This window comes from Rhamphochromis sp. 'chilingali', assembly GCF_963969265.1.
Source record: "Rhamphochromis sp. 'chilingali' genome assembly, chromosome: 16".
Classification (NCBI taxonomy): Eukaryota; Metazoa; Chordata; class Actinopteri; order Cichliformes; family Cichlidae; genus Rhamphochromis; species Rhamphochromis sp. 'chilingali'.
Window position 1 is genome coordinate 7,599,068 of NC_137943.1, and position 15,336 is coordinate 7,614,403.

General features: G+C 38.9%; 1 protein-coding gene across 3 annotated transcripts in view; it reads right to left on the reverse strand.

Annotated features, from left to right (window-relative positions):
* carmil3 (capping protein regulator and myosin 1 linker 3) overlaps window positions 1–15,336 on the reverse strand; it is a 111,350-nt gene that overhangs the window by 45,018 nt on the left and 50,996 nt on the right. For all 3 annotated transcript variants that reach the window (XM_080861729.1, XM_080861728.1, XM_080861727.1), the window contains exons 12-15: window positions 12,753–12,839; window positions 10,314–10,423; window positions 8,760–8,837; window positions 2,385–2,461 (exon numbers count right to left, since the gene is read on the reverse strand). In XM_080861729.1, coding sequence (XP_080717855.1) covers window positions 2,385–2,461; window positions 8,760–8,837; window positions 10,314–10,423; window positions 12,753–12,839 — 352 coding nt within the window. The remainder of the gene's footprint in view (window positions 1–2,384; window positions 2,462–8,759; window positions 8,838–10,313; window positions 10,424–12,752; window positions 12,840–15,336) is intronic.

Genomic DNA, 15,336 nt, shown 5'->3' on the forward strand with positions numbered 1-15,336 from the left:
AACCTTACTTTCCAACATCCAGAAACACACAAATTACTTTTAGTGTTTCCTCTTCCACTGACACTTCAGCTTGAAAATATGTCAGGCCTAGGCAGCTGCTACGTCAGTCTCAGAGAGCAGGACGTTAAAAGATTCATGTTAAAAAAATTGTCTGGATAGCTGGGGAAGGAAGCGTTTTGTGGAAGTCCCCTCAAAGCATCTCCAACAGCAAGTGCAAACTTAGCCACGGTTATGAAAACTGCACAAACACGCCAGAACTAAAGAGAGACATCACCTGTCTTTAGTAATACACCCTGTAATGCTGCACCAGCACCCCAAAATAGCCTAAAAGGGAAAGCTGCTCTGCACTCTCCTCTCCTCTGATTGCTGAGACAATTTTGTCATGTGTTTGGCACAGCTGCTTCACAGATATGAGCGCAGTAATTTGACTGGCTGGGAATATAATGAATAATCACTACACCCTTCCAATTTCTGTTCCACTTCAACAAATTCCTGTGTGCATATTGCAGCGTGAGCCCGAGCCCTTATTGTCCTTGTGCACACGACCCAGTGCTTCACACTGACTGTTATGACTGTCTATTAGAATATAATTTAGCAACTTGCCACGCTGGCCTTGAGAAATTTGACCGGGACACATTTAACTTTTAACGGGCTCTCATTTTAAAAGTGGCGTACGCACACGGGCGGAAGTAAACGTGCCGAACTGTGGCGTCTGAATTCCCATTAGGCAAATGCATGGTTGACAGAGTACAGTAACCTGTTTTAGAACATTCGCCCCATGCAGACAAAACCATGTTAGCTTGGCTATAAGATTAAACTGCATGGCGAGAGAGGAAATGAGAAAGGGAAAATGTGAGATAAAGAGGGGGAAAAAGTGGGAGAAAATGAAGTTGTGAGGGATTAAAAAAAAGAGGAAAAGGTCACAAGGAAAAAGAAAAAAGAAAAAAGAAGATAAAGACATTGAGGAAGACAGTAGTGAGAGAAACCCCGGCAGCTGCACTACAATCACAAGTCGCTCCTTTTCAGATAACCTCCCAGTGTGTGTAACAGCAGCTCTCCTTTGACCCATTTGTAACGATTAGCATATAGCCCGTCAAAGCTGCACGGATACAGAATGGCTTCTGTCACATAAGCAGATACGGTGTCACTGTCTCTCTCATGAAACACTCTCCAGAGAGCTCTATCAGCAACTTGTAACCGTGCCTGCACGTCTGTGTGGCAGCATCTTCCTAGACTCCTCATTGTTAGTCAAAAGTGACCACATCTGTATGTGTGCAAAGGGTAAAGGAGTGGTCTGAGGCAGCCCGCTCCATATTCATGAGCAGCAGTCAGGTGGTCGGTTCTTATCAAGTCGGTTCAGTTTCGTGCCTTCGTGTCGTTACGGCAACACAGCAGCCATCCGACCGGCAGCACCGAGCCAGCGTGCATTTAATACCACAAGAGCAGCAGGAGGACTGCAACTAGGAACTACAAACACAGGAAGAATGTGATGAGAAAGAGCAAAGGTAAAGATGATAAAATGTGTAGAAGGAGGTAGAGCGATAAGGATACAGGGAAGGAAGAGTGGGGCGTATAAGTTGAGAATGATGAGGAAGGAAAGGAGAGAGGTACAAATGAGGGAAGAAGAGTTATGAAAAAGGGAACGATAAAAAGCAGAAAGAAAAGACTGATGGAGAATAGATGCCATAAGTAAAAGGAAGGGGAGAAATAGAGATGCTGCTAGACAGGTGCAAAAAAAAAAAAGATGGATAGAGAGATAGAGTAGATAAAAGTAGACACGGATAGGGGAAAAGAAGGAGGCATGGGAGCCTGGGGATTGGAACAATAATTCCCGTCTAAAATTAGTCTCATTTTTCACCAACTTCTTTCTCTGTAATTCTGTAATGTAATATGCTGAGCAGGGAAGCTCCCAGGCTCCTGTGGGACATGACATGATGAGAGCCGGAACGGCTTCTGCCTGCTAGTGAAGATAACAAACACACACAGGGTTCAACCGCACACAACACGCACGCCAACAACAACAACAACCCAAGCACTGTTGGGCATGCATACAAGTGCTTGACAGACAGAAAACCTGTTAGCAAACAGAGACATGTGTACATTAAAGGAAGCTGGAAACATTCGGCACACACAGATGCAGCGAGGCAGAATAAATGAGGGATGCGATGTGAGCTTGTATGCTAATTCTATCAGCGAGGTCCAGGGCTAAACGCTAATCTACGGGAAATAAATGATGATGCTCGCTCTCCTCTGTGCCTCCTGACTGGAAAATTTCCAGAGCTGTTTGGCTGAGTCATATTAAGCAAACTGATATATATATTTATATATTTATATTCAAATAAAAATAGCCTAAACTGGGATTTACACTTGAGGTGAATGCCCACCTGTGAGAGAAGGAGTTCTTGGAGAGATTCAGGTAGGAGAGGTCAGCGCAGCAGCCTCGCAGCAAGGCCCCAAACAACTGGCAGAGAAACAGAGAGATAAATGGGAGGTGTCATGTTCACTATGGTGAACACGATTGTGTTGTATAACAGTTATTTTGGCTCTTGAGTATTGAAAAAACAGTTATAGCACAAATTAAAGCTGACACAAAAGCAATGTGAAGACTCTTGAGTAAATATATAGTTTGAAGTATAAAGACAGCCTTGCTTGAAATTGAAAAATAGAATTTAGCAGAAGCTCTGCATGTTGTAAAAAAGGACAAGTACAACGAGATACGACAGGCGGTCAAATCAGGACAAAAAGCAGTCTCGTTTCGGGATTTATTTGATCCTTTCTGTGCCATATGGCTTGACTTTCCACAGAATAATGCAGTGTTTGTCATTAACTTTCTACAACTGCAAACAGGCGCATTTAGCATCTGCTGCATGTGATTTTCCAAGAAATATGACATCGTCAGAAATCAGTGCTGGGAATTCTCCTCTACAGGGTGAAAACTAAACAAAGTGAAACTCTGAGGCTGAGAGGAGTACATGATAAAAGATGCTCACAGTCCTGCGTCATTCATTCATTCCACTTAGCATTGGACAATACTTACTCTAAATCCCTGCATCTGAGTATAAAAGGTAGTTACTTGAGCTTTTGTACTTGTCTTTTCAATACATTTGAAATACATTACATAAATATTCTACATAAAACATGGTGAGCTTATAAAAAATGGTTCAATTGTTAACAGTTCCACTGCATAGTCATTTTCCCCATATCAACATCTGGTTTCACTTAAAGTCAATTCTATATTTTTACTCCAGTGCACAAAACCTTTTACTAAACTTCTCATTCTGACTGTCAACAAGCACACTAATGTTTGGGCCTTGTGACCTTAAATAGAACAACCATATATTTTTCATGACAAATTCTGCATGATTCACAGTTTATCTAGTGCAACCCCTCACTGCATTTAGAGTCTAAAAACAAGGTGTTTTGTGATTCAATCTCTGTTTGCATCCACAGGACAAAAACAAAGAAAAGCATATAAACTGTAATCCTGTGACAGGCTTTTGTTTTCTTTCCTACTTTGGTAAATCTATTTTGTATTTTGCTCAAAACACTGAGTATTCACTAAGAGTAGTTTATTGGTATATAAACATCAGTCCAAATACCATTCACTGTGACGATGCCCATCTCCCTGAACCAGTGGACTAATTACTAAACTAGGGCTGCTCGATTATGGCAAAAATGATAATCACGATTATTTTCACTGAAATTGAGATCACGATTATTTGACGATATTTATTTAACCCTTTAAGACCTACTATAGAACCAAGTCCACCAGAGCTTATATTATTTTTTTACATGCTGTAGTGCCATTTGTGGGAGCATTTCAAGTTGCTATACATCAATACAACTGTTATAGCCCATATTTTAATAATATGTATGCATTAAGTCCATAGTAATTACATAAATTGCAAAAAAGTGCAATAAACTACAAAAAAAATTGAAAATCGCTTTTGTTTTGTTTACATATATTTCTACTTGGAGAAATTTAAGAGGTTTATCCCTCAAAACTTTAAATACAATAAAGTTGCAAAAAATAGTTTCCCACCACAGGAAATTTATTTTGAGTGTCTTCATAGTTTTATTTTGGAGATACAGCAATTTTTATATACTGCAGGAAAAACAAACAATCCTATGATGCAAATTTGCAAAGAAAACAGCATGTGCATCATTTCACTGTGGGAAGTGTTACGAACAGCTGACAGGAACGGCAAAGCGTGTGTCTGGAATATTATGTTTTTGTTCCTGCAAGCGCTTTTTATGCAATTTTTGCAAAGCTATATGTGGAACGAAACCGTGACCGAGGACAAGCTGATGGCATAAGATGTAAGTACAACTCCTCCGGTTTCATATGCAAAACAAATTATTGCGCTAGCTTACACGGTTCAGGTTATACAGGGATTTAACAATAGTTACGCAAAACGGAGCGTGCTGCTCTGACCGGCTTTAAAGGGTTAACAATGACTTTAAAAAAATAATATAACATAGTGTGCAACACCACTGAAGTTTTTTTTTTTACCTCTCTTTTCAACCAACGGCAGTCACTCTCCAAATAACTTCTGCTTAGCTTTCCGAGCTTCCCTCGGGTCCTCTTAATCAGCGGTCTCCAACCTTTTTTGCGCCACGGACCGGTTTATGCCCGACAATATTTTCACGGACCGGCCTTTAAGGTGTCGCGGATAAATGAGGGAGGGGCTAATAATCGGCTCAGTCATTTTTAATGATCGTTGAAAGCCCAGATCGTAATCGTGATTAAAATTCGATTAATTGAGCAGCCCTATACTAAACTATATTTAAAGTTTTATAAAGGGTAAATTGCTACTTCCACACAGATGCAACACTATTAGCAATCTAATCATGTCAAATAATAGTCACCAAGGCCACTATCTGAAAGAATAAGTAAGATTTAGTTTTTTAAGAATTCCACTTGTGAAGGAGAGTTGTACTCTGTTAAATTTGGTATTTGTTGAATTCATCTCTTTGGAGTTTAAATGCTAAGTAACATTGTTCCTGTACTCAGAATTGAAACTATCCTTGTATAAACTAGGCCTATAGAAATAACGAGGTTTCTCAGTACGGCATTCAGCCAGGAAAAGAACTTTAGCTGAACTTTAGTTAAAACACTGAATTAATTTTATTGTCTGTGAAAGACTGACAGAGAACATTTTCTCTCTACCTTAAAGAAATGTTTGAATGAAGGTTTGAATCATTAATATTTGTTTCAGAATATTTGGAAGCTGCTGCACGTCACCACTTACTCAAATCTACACCCTAAATGAGCGACAATAATGTAGACTGAAAAATAAAAGTGATATTTTTATACAAAACGGAGTCTTGTTTGGCTACTTTTCCCGTGTATATTTAAGGGTTAACGGCCCCGAGTTCCAGCAGTCAAATGAAAAACAGCCAGTAGTGTTTCTGCCAATCTTTGAAAGAGTGTACGGAAAGTGCTCATCTGTCAGAGAAGTCTACTAATTCCCGATAGCAGGACCAAATGGGCAATAAGAAGTGTAATTGTATTGTACTGAATCAAAGTCAAGCTGAGCCCATACCAGGAAAAACGAATTACTATTCTTCAATTTGTTGCACTGGATATCTATCAAATGTTTAATGCCTCAAAAAAAAAAGAAGCTGTACAGGATTCGTGCAGGAAACCAAGTATGCTGTGTCGCACGCAGTTCTCTGCCTATATGATCCATGCTGCATTATGCTGCACAGCGCCATGTATCATTCATCAGAGGCCATTATCAATCAAGCCATGCCTTGTGATGATATGGCTGACTTTCAAAATAAAGAGCTTTAGAGAGTACTAAAGTGAATGTGCAGGGACCTGTGATCCGACCAATGTTAAAATAAAGATGATAAATATGTGTTTGTTAGGCAGGAGGACGCAAATTTGATTGGCATTAAACCAAACCCAGATTCCCTGGAATACTTTAATCAGCATCCCATCACTTGTGAGAGGTTAAACTATCGGACAAATCCATTTTTTCGCTGGCAGTGTGATCCATCACGCAAATTGATTAATCGACCGTTGTCTGTGTGTCAAGCGTAGATTAAAAACAGAAACGTATTAATAATTCAATCCAACAAGCTAACACTAAAAAAGACTAATTTTCCCCGAGATAGCTCCTCTCTAAAGGATAAATGACAATTAGCACAAAAAAAAGGACATTAAAGCAGGTCTCACAGAGAACTCTTTCTGTCACCCTCTGAAGGTGAGCAAGTTCAACTTGGAAATAAAGCAGAAGAGAAGCAATGACTTCCATCCATGCACATAATTCAATATAAAATTCATTGCCCACATTAACAGGACGGGTGGGCTAGTCCTCTGCGAAACAGATTCCTGGCTGACAAGCTCGCTGCTTTTAGGTGTTAAAATTGCTCAAGTGAAGAGCGGCGAGGGAGGAAAGTAAACGTATCACAGCGGCAAGAAAAGTCCAGAAACTGTTTGCCCTTTTCTTTTTTTCCCCATTTCCCCCCAAAAAACATAATAATAAGTACAAATCAAGAGGAAATTATATTTTTGAGAAACCCAAGGTTAGCCAGTGTCTGTGCTCTGATTTAGTTCCACACTAAAACTTGTTTAAACAATTGTAAAGAACTAACATAATTATTCTGTATTGTGATAAATATTTAGTGTCAAAAAGCTTTAGATAAAGAGAATTTATCTATAGCTAGAATCTACATCTGTGATATTTCTTTCTCTTTCTTCTTTCAAAGGTTAAATATGTACTTCCTTTAAGTTGAGTTTTTTATTTTGTCATTTTTAAATCAGAGGTAGATGTTCTCTAAACTGTAGCTTTAGTTTTTCATTTGATTTCTTCTTCTTTCTTTTTTTAATTTCATTTATTGTGATACAAATGAACTGGAGAAAGAAAAAGTACAATTTTTTTGCATTTCTTCAAGAAGCAGAAGTATTGCACAGAATGACCCATTATATTAATATATCTACACATTACATCATTTTTATAAAGTACAGTTTGGTCTGCCATTACTAGCAGACTTTCAAAGTATTTACATCCTGTTGTTTTCAGCACTAACTCTATACTTTCACCTTCCCATGAAAGCTTAAGAATGTATTTTTTTAATGTAAAACTGCAGCACCTGTCATGTGGTGTTCGTAAACAGTAACCATTGGTTATTCTTTTATTTGTCATTCTACTCAAAAAAATGTGTCTGTTTCTTTAAACAACACAAAGAAAGAAAGGTTCCTACACTAAGCTTGACTTACAGTACTACATAAAGTCTAAGGTGCAGCTGTACATTGTAACCTACACCTTAGAATTCATGCTACTGCACCAGCTGTGATGGATCTGCTTGGTAGCAAAACCATGTAAATGCAGTATATTATATATTATAATAGTTTAGGATATATTAGCACGAGATTAATGCCTCAGTGAAACAAAATGTCAAATGCCGTAACTGTAACTAGCTGGCATGCAATGCTAATGCAAAAGCCAGTGCTTCGCTAACATAGACCTGTTTACTTTCACTGAAGCCTTCAAAACGGCAGGAGTCTACACACAGCGTGCAAAACAGCATGTTGTTCAATATTTATCTACTCCAAGTCCAAAACAATCCGCTGGGTTTCACTCGTGATGGTTAGCAGTGCAGAAACACATTTAAATGCAGCTTTAAATGCAACTCCACCTGCCGTGGTAAAGCTCTACGGGATTCAGCCCAGATCAAATCAAGTTATGAAAATATTTCAAAACATTTAAATCAAAAAAAAATTTAAATATATTTTTTTCACTGAACAGCAGGTTGATCATAATTTTTATATGAAAAACAATCTCCAAACTATGCTAAACTAAACTGAGTTTAAGATGAAGTAGTTTGGTAATAAGGATAAAATTCTGTTGCCTGTTATGGTGGATACAAGTATAAAGTAGCTGAAAGTTCTGGTGTACTGTATTTGTAGTAGTCAGTACAGAAAATGGAGCATTTACTGTAGATCTTGTCCTTCTGAACCGCTGAACAATGGCAGTGCTTAGATCTTAGATCTGTAGCCGACTCTGACCTTTAACCTCACTGCCGTGGTGGAAACGATAAAAAAAGAATATTTATGTCTGTTCTACCCAACCTTGCCTGTCCCTATGGCGTTCTGTGGCATCAGCAGCAACACAGCACTGACAAAGCAGCAATGACTGAGAATGAACAATAAAATGTGACCTTTTCACAAACCCCTACATCTTCTAAGGAGACACAGACGTTAAAAACGTGAGTACAGTTGTAACTTTCAGCATTTTTAACCACACAGTATCGCATATTTGCAGCAAACCAACTGCCATCGCAGCAGTAATCTGCAGGGACAGACATGTTCAAGTGTGGCCAATGAACTCTCTCCCTGAGAGAAAGCTCCGTCATCCTTTCCACTGTTAGCATATCTGCTACCACAGCAAGATGCCATTTGTCACACTGGCTCACAGACATACTAAATTTAGACATACTCACAACAACAAAGATGCGAACAAAAGCTTGCAACAAATGCTTCTGTGTGCTTTCCGTAAAAGACATAATTTGTATAAATCACAAAGGTTATACGTCTTCATTATTGGCCCTTCTAAGAGCTCCCACTTTCACCTAAAGCATTATGCAGAGAGAATCTCTATGAGATATGGAATAAAGTGAGGTTTTGTGTGGTAGGCGTTTCATATTCAGACCGCTAGGCCTTTCGGTTTCTTGGCTTGAATCCCATTCTAGTGATGAGATCAGATAGTGATGGGTGGATATCGACTGTAACAAAGACAGCGAGTACAAACCGAGTCCACAGTGCAGTCTGTCCCAGACAGGTCCAAGTGGACCAGGCAGTTAGGCTGGGCCAGGAAGAGGTACAGGTTCTGCATGGGAAGAAGGAGAGAGACTTTAAGATAGTGTTAATATTTCTGAGTTAAGGATGTACACAAGTAAACATCTGCACAGTCAAGGGCAGTGGTCATTGGATTAATTGATACACTCTCACATGGGAATTAGTTAACATCATTAGAACCCAGTCAATGTAGGATTTTTAAGACCAAGACCAATGCTGATGTTTAGTGATTTAAGTCTGATATTCTGATATCCTTTTCTTTTTAGATTTTCATTTATCAACTGTTATAAATGCCAGTACAAACAGCTGCTGATATATTGATAAATCAGTCCTGTTCTGAACAGTATCCTGCATTTTGACACCGATCTCTCATCCCAATCGATCGCGGCAGATAGCCGACCCTCCCTGAGCCTGGCTCTGTCTGAGGTTTCTTCCTGTTAAAAGGGAGTTTTTCCTTTCCGCTGTCGCCAAAGTGCTTGCCTCATAGGGGGATATACGATTGTTGTTTTTTTCTCTGTATGTATTATTGTAGGAGCTACCTTACAATATAAAGCGCCTTGTGATTTGGCACTGTATAAATAAAGCTGAATTGAACTGATTGGATATAGAGAAAATGACTGATTTTCACTAGATCACAATGTCAAAATTAATCAGTAAAGTGATCTAAACTTGAGTATAAACCTATATTACATATTATATTATAGACATAAAATGTCTTAATTATATATAAGCATGTTTCACTTGTTTATGTGTATTAGTATAAATACTACTATTAATATTTGTAAAATCTGAGATTTGCATCTGCAATACCTGGAAAAACCCTCTAAGCAACTCAGCTAAACTGTGACCTAAACACACAAGTCAGGGTATGGATTTAAAAAAAGAAAAGACTGACTAAGCAGCTAAGGCAACAACGAAGGAGTGCTGAGCTTCAGAGGCTCAGCCTGAAAGCCTGAAGAGATTGTGGAGGCAGTAGCAACTTGCTAGGCGCTTCATCTTCCACAGTTTTATGGGGAAGCGCAGGCATCTCAGCTACAGTTTGCCAGGAGGCACATGGGAGACTCTGAAGTAGGCTGGAAGAAGCCCCTGTGGTCTGATAAGAGACCATAAGGCCTTCAGAATCTGCAGCTGGGCTGAAAAATGTTTTTTCACTGCGCAAACTGACTGAACCTGGTCAACTCCGTCAAAGAAAGTCAGAATCAATATTTATGTACACATGTTTTTTTTTTTACATTTCCATCCTAAGGTGGCATAACAGCAGCACTAAAAAAATGATGATTTTCCAGTTTATCAGAATTAAGATATTGTAAACAGTGTAAGTAACAGAGGCCTGAGAATTTTCCATGCAATGATACATTGACTCTTTCCTGATGGGCAAGTGTAAAAAATCTTTATTATAATATTACAAGATTCCTCCCCCCCCCTCCTCCACTCAAGATTTATTACAGTAAGCGTGCATTAATATATTTGAATGGGAACACACAATGCAACAATTTTTGTGCCTTACTGTAGCGTCCTCTCCAGATAAGACCCCAGGGTTTTTGCTAAGGTCCAGATGCAGCAGAGAATTGGAATAGTCGTCAGCTGAGCACAGTGCCTGGGACAATGAAACCACACCTGGGGGGGGGGGGGGGGGGGGGGGTGTTGATAAAGGATTAAAAGAGAAGGGATACAGTAGTTTAATTTAATCACTTATAATCTTTTTTTTTTCAGGGGGCCAATTTAATGCTCTGGACATGACATATCATCAACTGAGGAATAAAAAAGCTGAAGAGGTGAAGAAAAACAAAACAATCTGTGGCAAAAAAATAAAAACTAATTGAGCAGAGACTTGTCAGTGCATGGCAGGCTTGTACAAAAAGAGCTTTCAGAGGAAGCCAGCCACCTTTTACCCACTATCCCAGTTTCCAAGTGCACCCTGAAAGCCAAACAAAAGTATGTATAAATCAGATCACTACACAATTACAGCCACAGGCCTGATGGAAGCCCTCATTAAAATCCTCATTCTGCAGCACACAGCACCCCATGTCAGGTTACAGCTTAAATACAGACACAGCAACAGCACTGGTGAAACATCTATGAGAGCCAAACAAATGCAAAGCCTACAACTACCATTTCTCTGTGCTGTATTGAATCTAAAATATATCACTGATAACAACCAACAGGAAGTGTTTTTAGCACTAGAGAGGAGGGTGGAACAAGACAGCCATTGCATGTGCCTATCTGAAGCTGGCAAGGCAGTAAGCTGTTCATCCCTAATTTGTAGCGATTAGGAGGGAAATGAGGGGAAGAGGGGGCAGAGTGTCTAATCCACCCCACACTCTGCCTCAATCCATCTATCAGCTGCTTGATTCTGCTGCAAGCACAGACTTTTAGAGGCCAACTAGTCTGTGTGACATTGTCAAGTGTCTATAGAAGTAATGGTGTGAGAGTTCCTGGGATGCATCAGCTTATTTGCATGTCTGATTAACATCTGAGAGGTGACGTAAGCATGTGTTTATAGCATAAGTGTGCATACGGGCTTTGCTTGGCATAGGTGTTTTAGAGACAGAAGGAAGGAGGGGGAGCGAGAGAGATCTATAAATATTCAACAAAAAGTGCTCAGCCCCTGCAAAGTCAAACCCACCTACCAACACCCAACATTCAAGGTCAGCATGATCGTTTCATTCTCCCAAATCACTGTTTCAACCCAGTGGCTTTTAAAACGGCACCTAGTGTGGTCTTCCCATTCATAACATACAAAAGCAGTCAAGGTCACTGTCTGTAGCATGAAGTTTGCATTTAGCTATACCGTTAAATTAGGGATCTCCTTGCCTATTCTGCATTGAAAATGAGCAGAGCAGTAAATGCACAAGCAGAAGATTTGAGAGGGGGGAGAACTTGCAAGCTAAAGAACAGAAAATATATTTATATGAGTATACATGTATTGTCAAGCAAGTACAGTGACTACAATAAACATATTAATCATTTAGCACATTTAAAAATACGACTTACAGGCAAAACCAAGATAACAAGTCTCATTAATCGATCTCAAATGACTGTTACATCCCAACTATGCTAGTTAGCTAGTTAGCTTTAGCCAGAGTTTGATTTCCTTGCTTTCCTGGCATTTCACTACTTGATAACAAATTGAATCTTGGATCAACAAGATAGATCTTTTTCATTGAAATGGGTCGGGTTAGTTTAATCCCTCAGGAAAGCTGTAGCTGTATCTCACCAGCTAGCTTTAACCCTGACGTCACATTAGCTTGTAAAGATTAGCCTGTTTGGCCATTAGCTTTTTTGTAGTACTTTTGGTTTTTATTAATTTAATTCATTTTTTAAAATTTTATTGTTGTTACAACATTGTGTGTTTTTCAAGTAGTATAATAATACTGCTCTCTGTAATGACAGAAACGCCCATTATATCAGCTAAATCAGATAATCATTACCCATAATGCCATTTAAGATCAGGAATTACTTGTAATTTGCAATAATCATCAAAGAATAAGCTAAAAGCATATGGAATTACATCTGTATTAACATTATCCTTTTGAATCTGCTTTAATACTGTTTAATATATTGTTTGGGATAAAAGCATTAAAACTGGGACACTCTGCTAATACACAGGATTTCATGGAGAATACTTTTTTTATATAAATAATCGACCACTTTCAGTTTTGACCTGATTATTATTTGTTGGATTGATTCACGTGGGACATTTACTGGTCTGCATTTCTGTTTGAGCAATTGTCCGTTCAAATGCAACTGCATTTAGAGCAGCAGGCCACCATTGTGAACCTGGCTTACAGCTAGCTTTTACAGACAATTTCCAAGCTGTCTTTGAGCAAGACACAGTGTTTTGTACTGCTTTGTGTAATGTAATATGAACTCACAATGATAAAAATCTGTGTTTGTCACACAGTCAGCCACTAGGGGCTGCTGTGTCTAATCGCTGCACACTTACCCTTTGAGGAAAGTGAAGTCTTGGAGAGGTTGAGGAGACGCAGGCCCTTGTTAAGGCGACACACCTGTTGAATAAGGTTGGAAACTCCTGGTAGGAGGAGGGGTGGGGGAAGACAGAGAGGAAAGTCAAGTCATCACTTAAACATAAGAGAACATATATTGATCTATCTACACCAAAGACATTAAATGAGCAGTTCAGTGACAAATCACAAAAATGCCAACAGACTTGCTCATTAACAGTGAATTATGAAATGGTTAAGCAACTTGTAGATACTATGTTGGGCTCTGGAAAATGGTGATGGAGAACTGATACATATTTTTTGCAGGTTAAATGAGAAAATACAAAGCAATTGATCTGAAATGTTAGCCTATATTAAATAACATTTTGGTCATTCCATGTCAGTTCACCAAATGTCTCACATGTGACCGGTTTAGATTGGATATGATAGTGGAGCAGTGAAGGGCTGCAAGTGGGATTCAAACTGGGCTGCTGCACACTGGCCATGTGGCATGTGATCACCTGCACACTGACCACCTGGAAAAAAATATTTCAATGAATGAAGGTAGGGGTGTTTTCACATATCTTTTAGTATAACTTGTTTAGAGGCCGTGTTAGAAGGAAATTACATAGAAAACTACTTGAGATGGGTTATTGTTATGGTAAATATCTGGTACTATGACTCTGTAACTATGGACTCTGAGAAGAATGAATCCTTGAAGTCACTCAAATATCTGAATGTCCAGTCTCTGACAGCAGATTTGCAGGCCTAAATCTACAATTTGCAAAATATGCATTATTTAATTTAGACCCTTTAACTTAAAACCAGAAAAATTGAGAAATATTACAAGTTATTAACAATGCTGGCTGCTTTAGATGAATATTAGTATTTCAAATATTCATATTGGGAAAATGAGAGAACACCATCACAAATTTTGGGTATATTAACAGGAAATTGCTCTTAAAATGAGAGAAAGAAAGGTACGTACCTGGAGATTAACACTAAAGTTGAGTTTTGTTTTGTTTTTTGCATATTTAAGCTTCAAAATCGGCTAAACCATTCATCATCATATTTTCCATTTGCATGAGAAGATGTAAATAAAATATCAGTCGCATGTCTGCAAAACTCCTGCTTCTACTGCAAATCGCAAATGTTTCCAACAATGTTTGAACCCAGAGAAAGTGACACATCAAGATGGTCATGTGGACCGGGAACATTCTTACTCATTTCAGCACCACTGCATTCTGCTCAGGTCAGACTTTCAATAATGCTCACACAGTCCTATTTTACAAAAAGTACATCACATTGGTAAAGATTTCACTGTCGCTGGCATCGATTTCAAAAGGAGCACATTCTTCACATTCCTCTCCACAGTTTCAATCTCAGTGTTGGTATTTCATGCTTTCTTTGAATCATTTTTTCAGTAGGGGCATAAATCTTAAAAGGCTTGCTTACAGTACATCCCTGCATCTATATGCCCTCACAGAGCTTATATATAGTTTGGCCATGTAACATTAGACTCCCTTATGTATGTACTCTCCAAACCATGTCCTTGTAATTCTAAAAATAAATAATAAATAAAAACCCAACTGACATAATTTACAGCCTTAATTTTTAAACATATTGCAGTGACTAATCCACATGAGCACCTTGTACAAAAGAGTTTCAGCTCAGCAGTTTCATTAAATATACTGCAGCCATGGAGATAATATGAAAGGCTTTGCTTTTATTAAAAATGGAATTCATTGAAATGCCAAAAGTTGTCTCCTAGTTCGTGTCTCCCTCGCATCCTTTTTTTTTTTTTGTTTATTTGTATTTAGAGTAGTTTTACTTTAGGCAACCGCACACACAGACTGAAGGTCATCCTTTGCTGTAAAGATGTGCATTATTGTGATAAGGTTGCAGTCATTTTACAGCTCCAATCACAATAAAGTAAGTATGTGGCCCGCCCCCCCGACACTTGTCACTTGTGAGGTGAGTAGAAGTGACAAGTGTCAGACGTGAGGACAGAAATGAGCTAATAAGTGGCGTTTGCATGCATATAAGGTCTGACTCTGCACACACACTTCAGGCTGCCTGAATTGTATGGTGTTATTTTTGTGCCACTATTCTGTGCGCACATAAAAAAAAAATTGCAGGTGCAAGTGTTGCATTTTGAGGAGAAATTTATTTTGAGCAAAGAAAAGCCAAATTTCTTTGCTCAAATGAACAAAATTCATTGCTGCGTGCAAATGAATTTTGCGTTCGAAAAAATGTATTTCAGTGTTTGCTATTATCCACACACACACACACACACACACACACACACACACACACACACACACACACACACACACACACACACACACACACACAATAGCAGCCCCTCTCGTTCAGTTTTTGCACTTGCGCTCGCTCGCAATGTGTTGCTTGCGCTTTCAACATTTCTGCCCGTGCGCGCTCAACTCTTTCTGTACACCGTTATATTTGTGCCACAAAACCAGCCAATCACAGACTTGGATGCAAAAAAATCTGATTGGCTGTTTTGGTCTCCAATCAGCTCGAAATGACGAAATGCAATATCCCAGAATCCATTTCGTCCAAAAC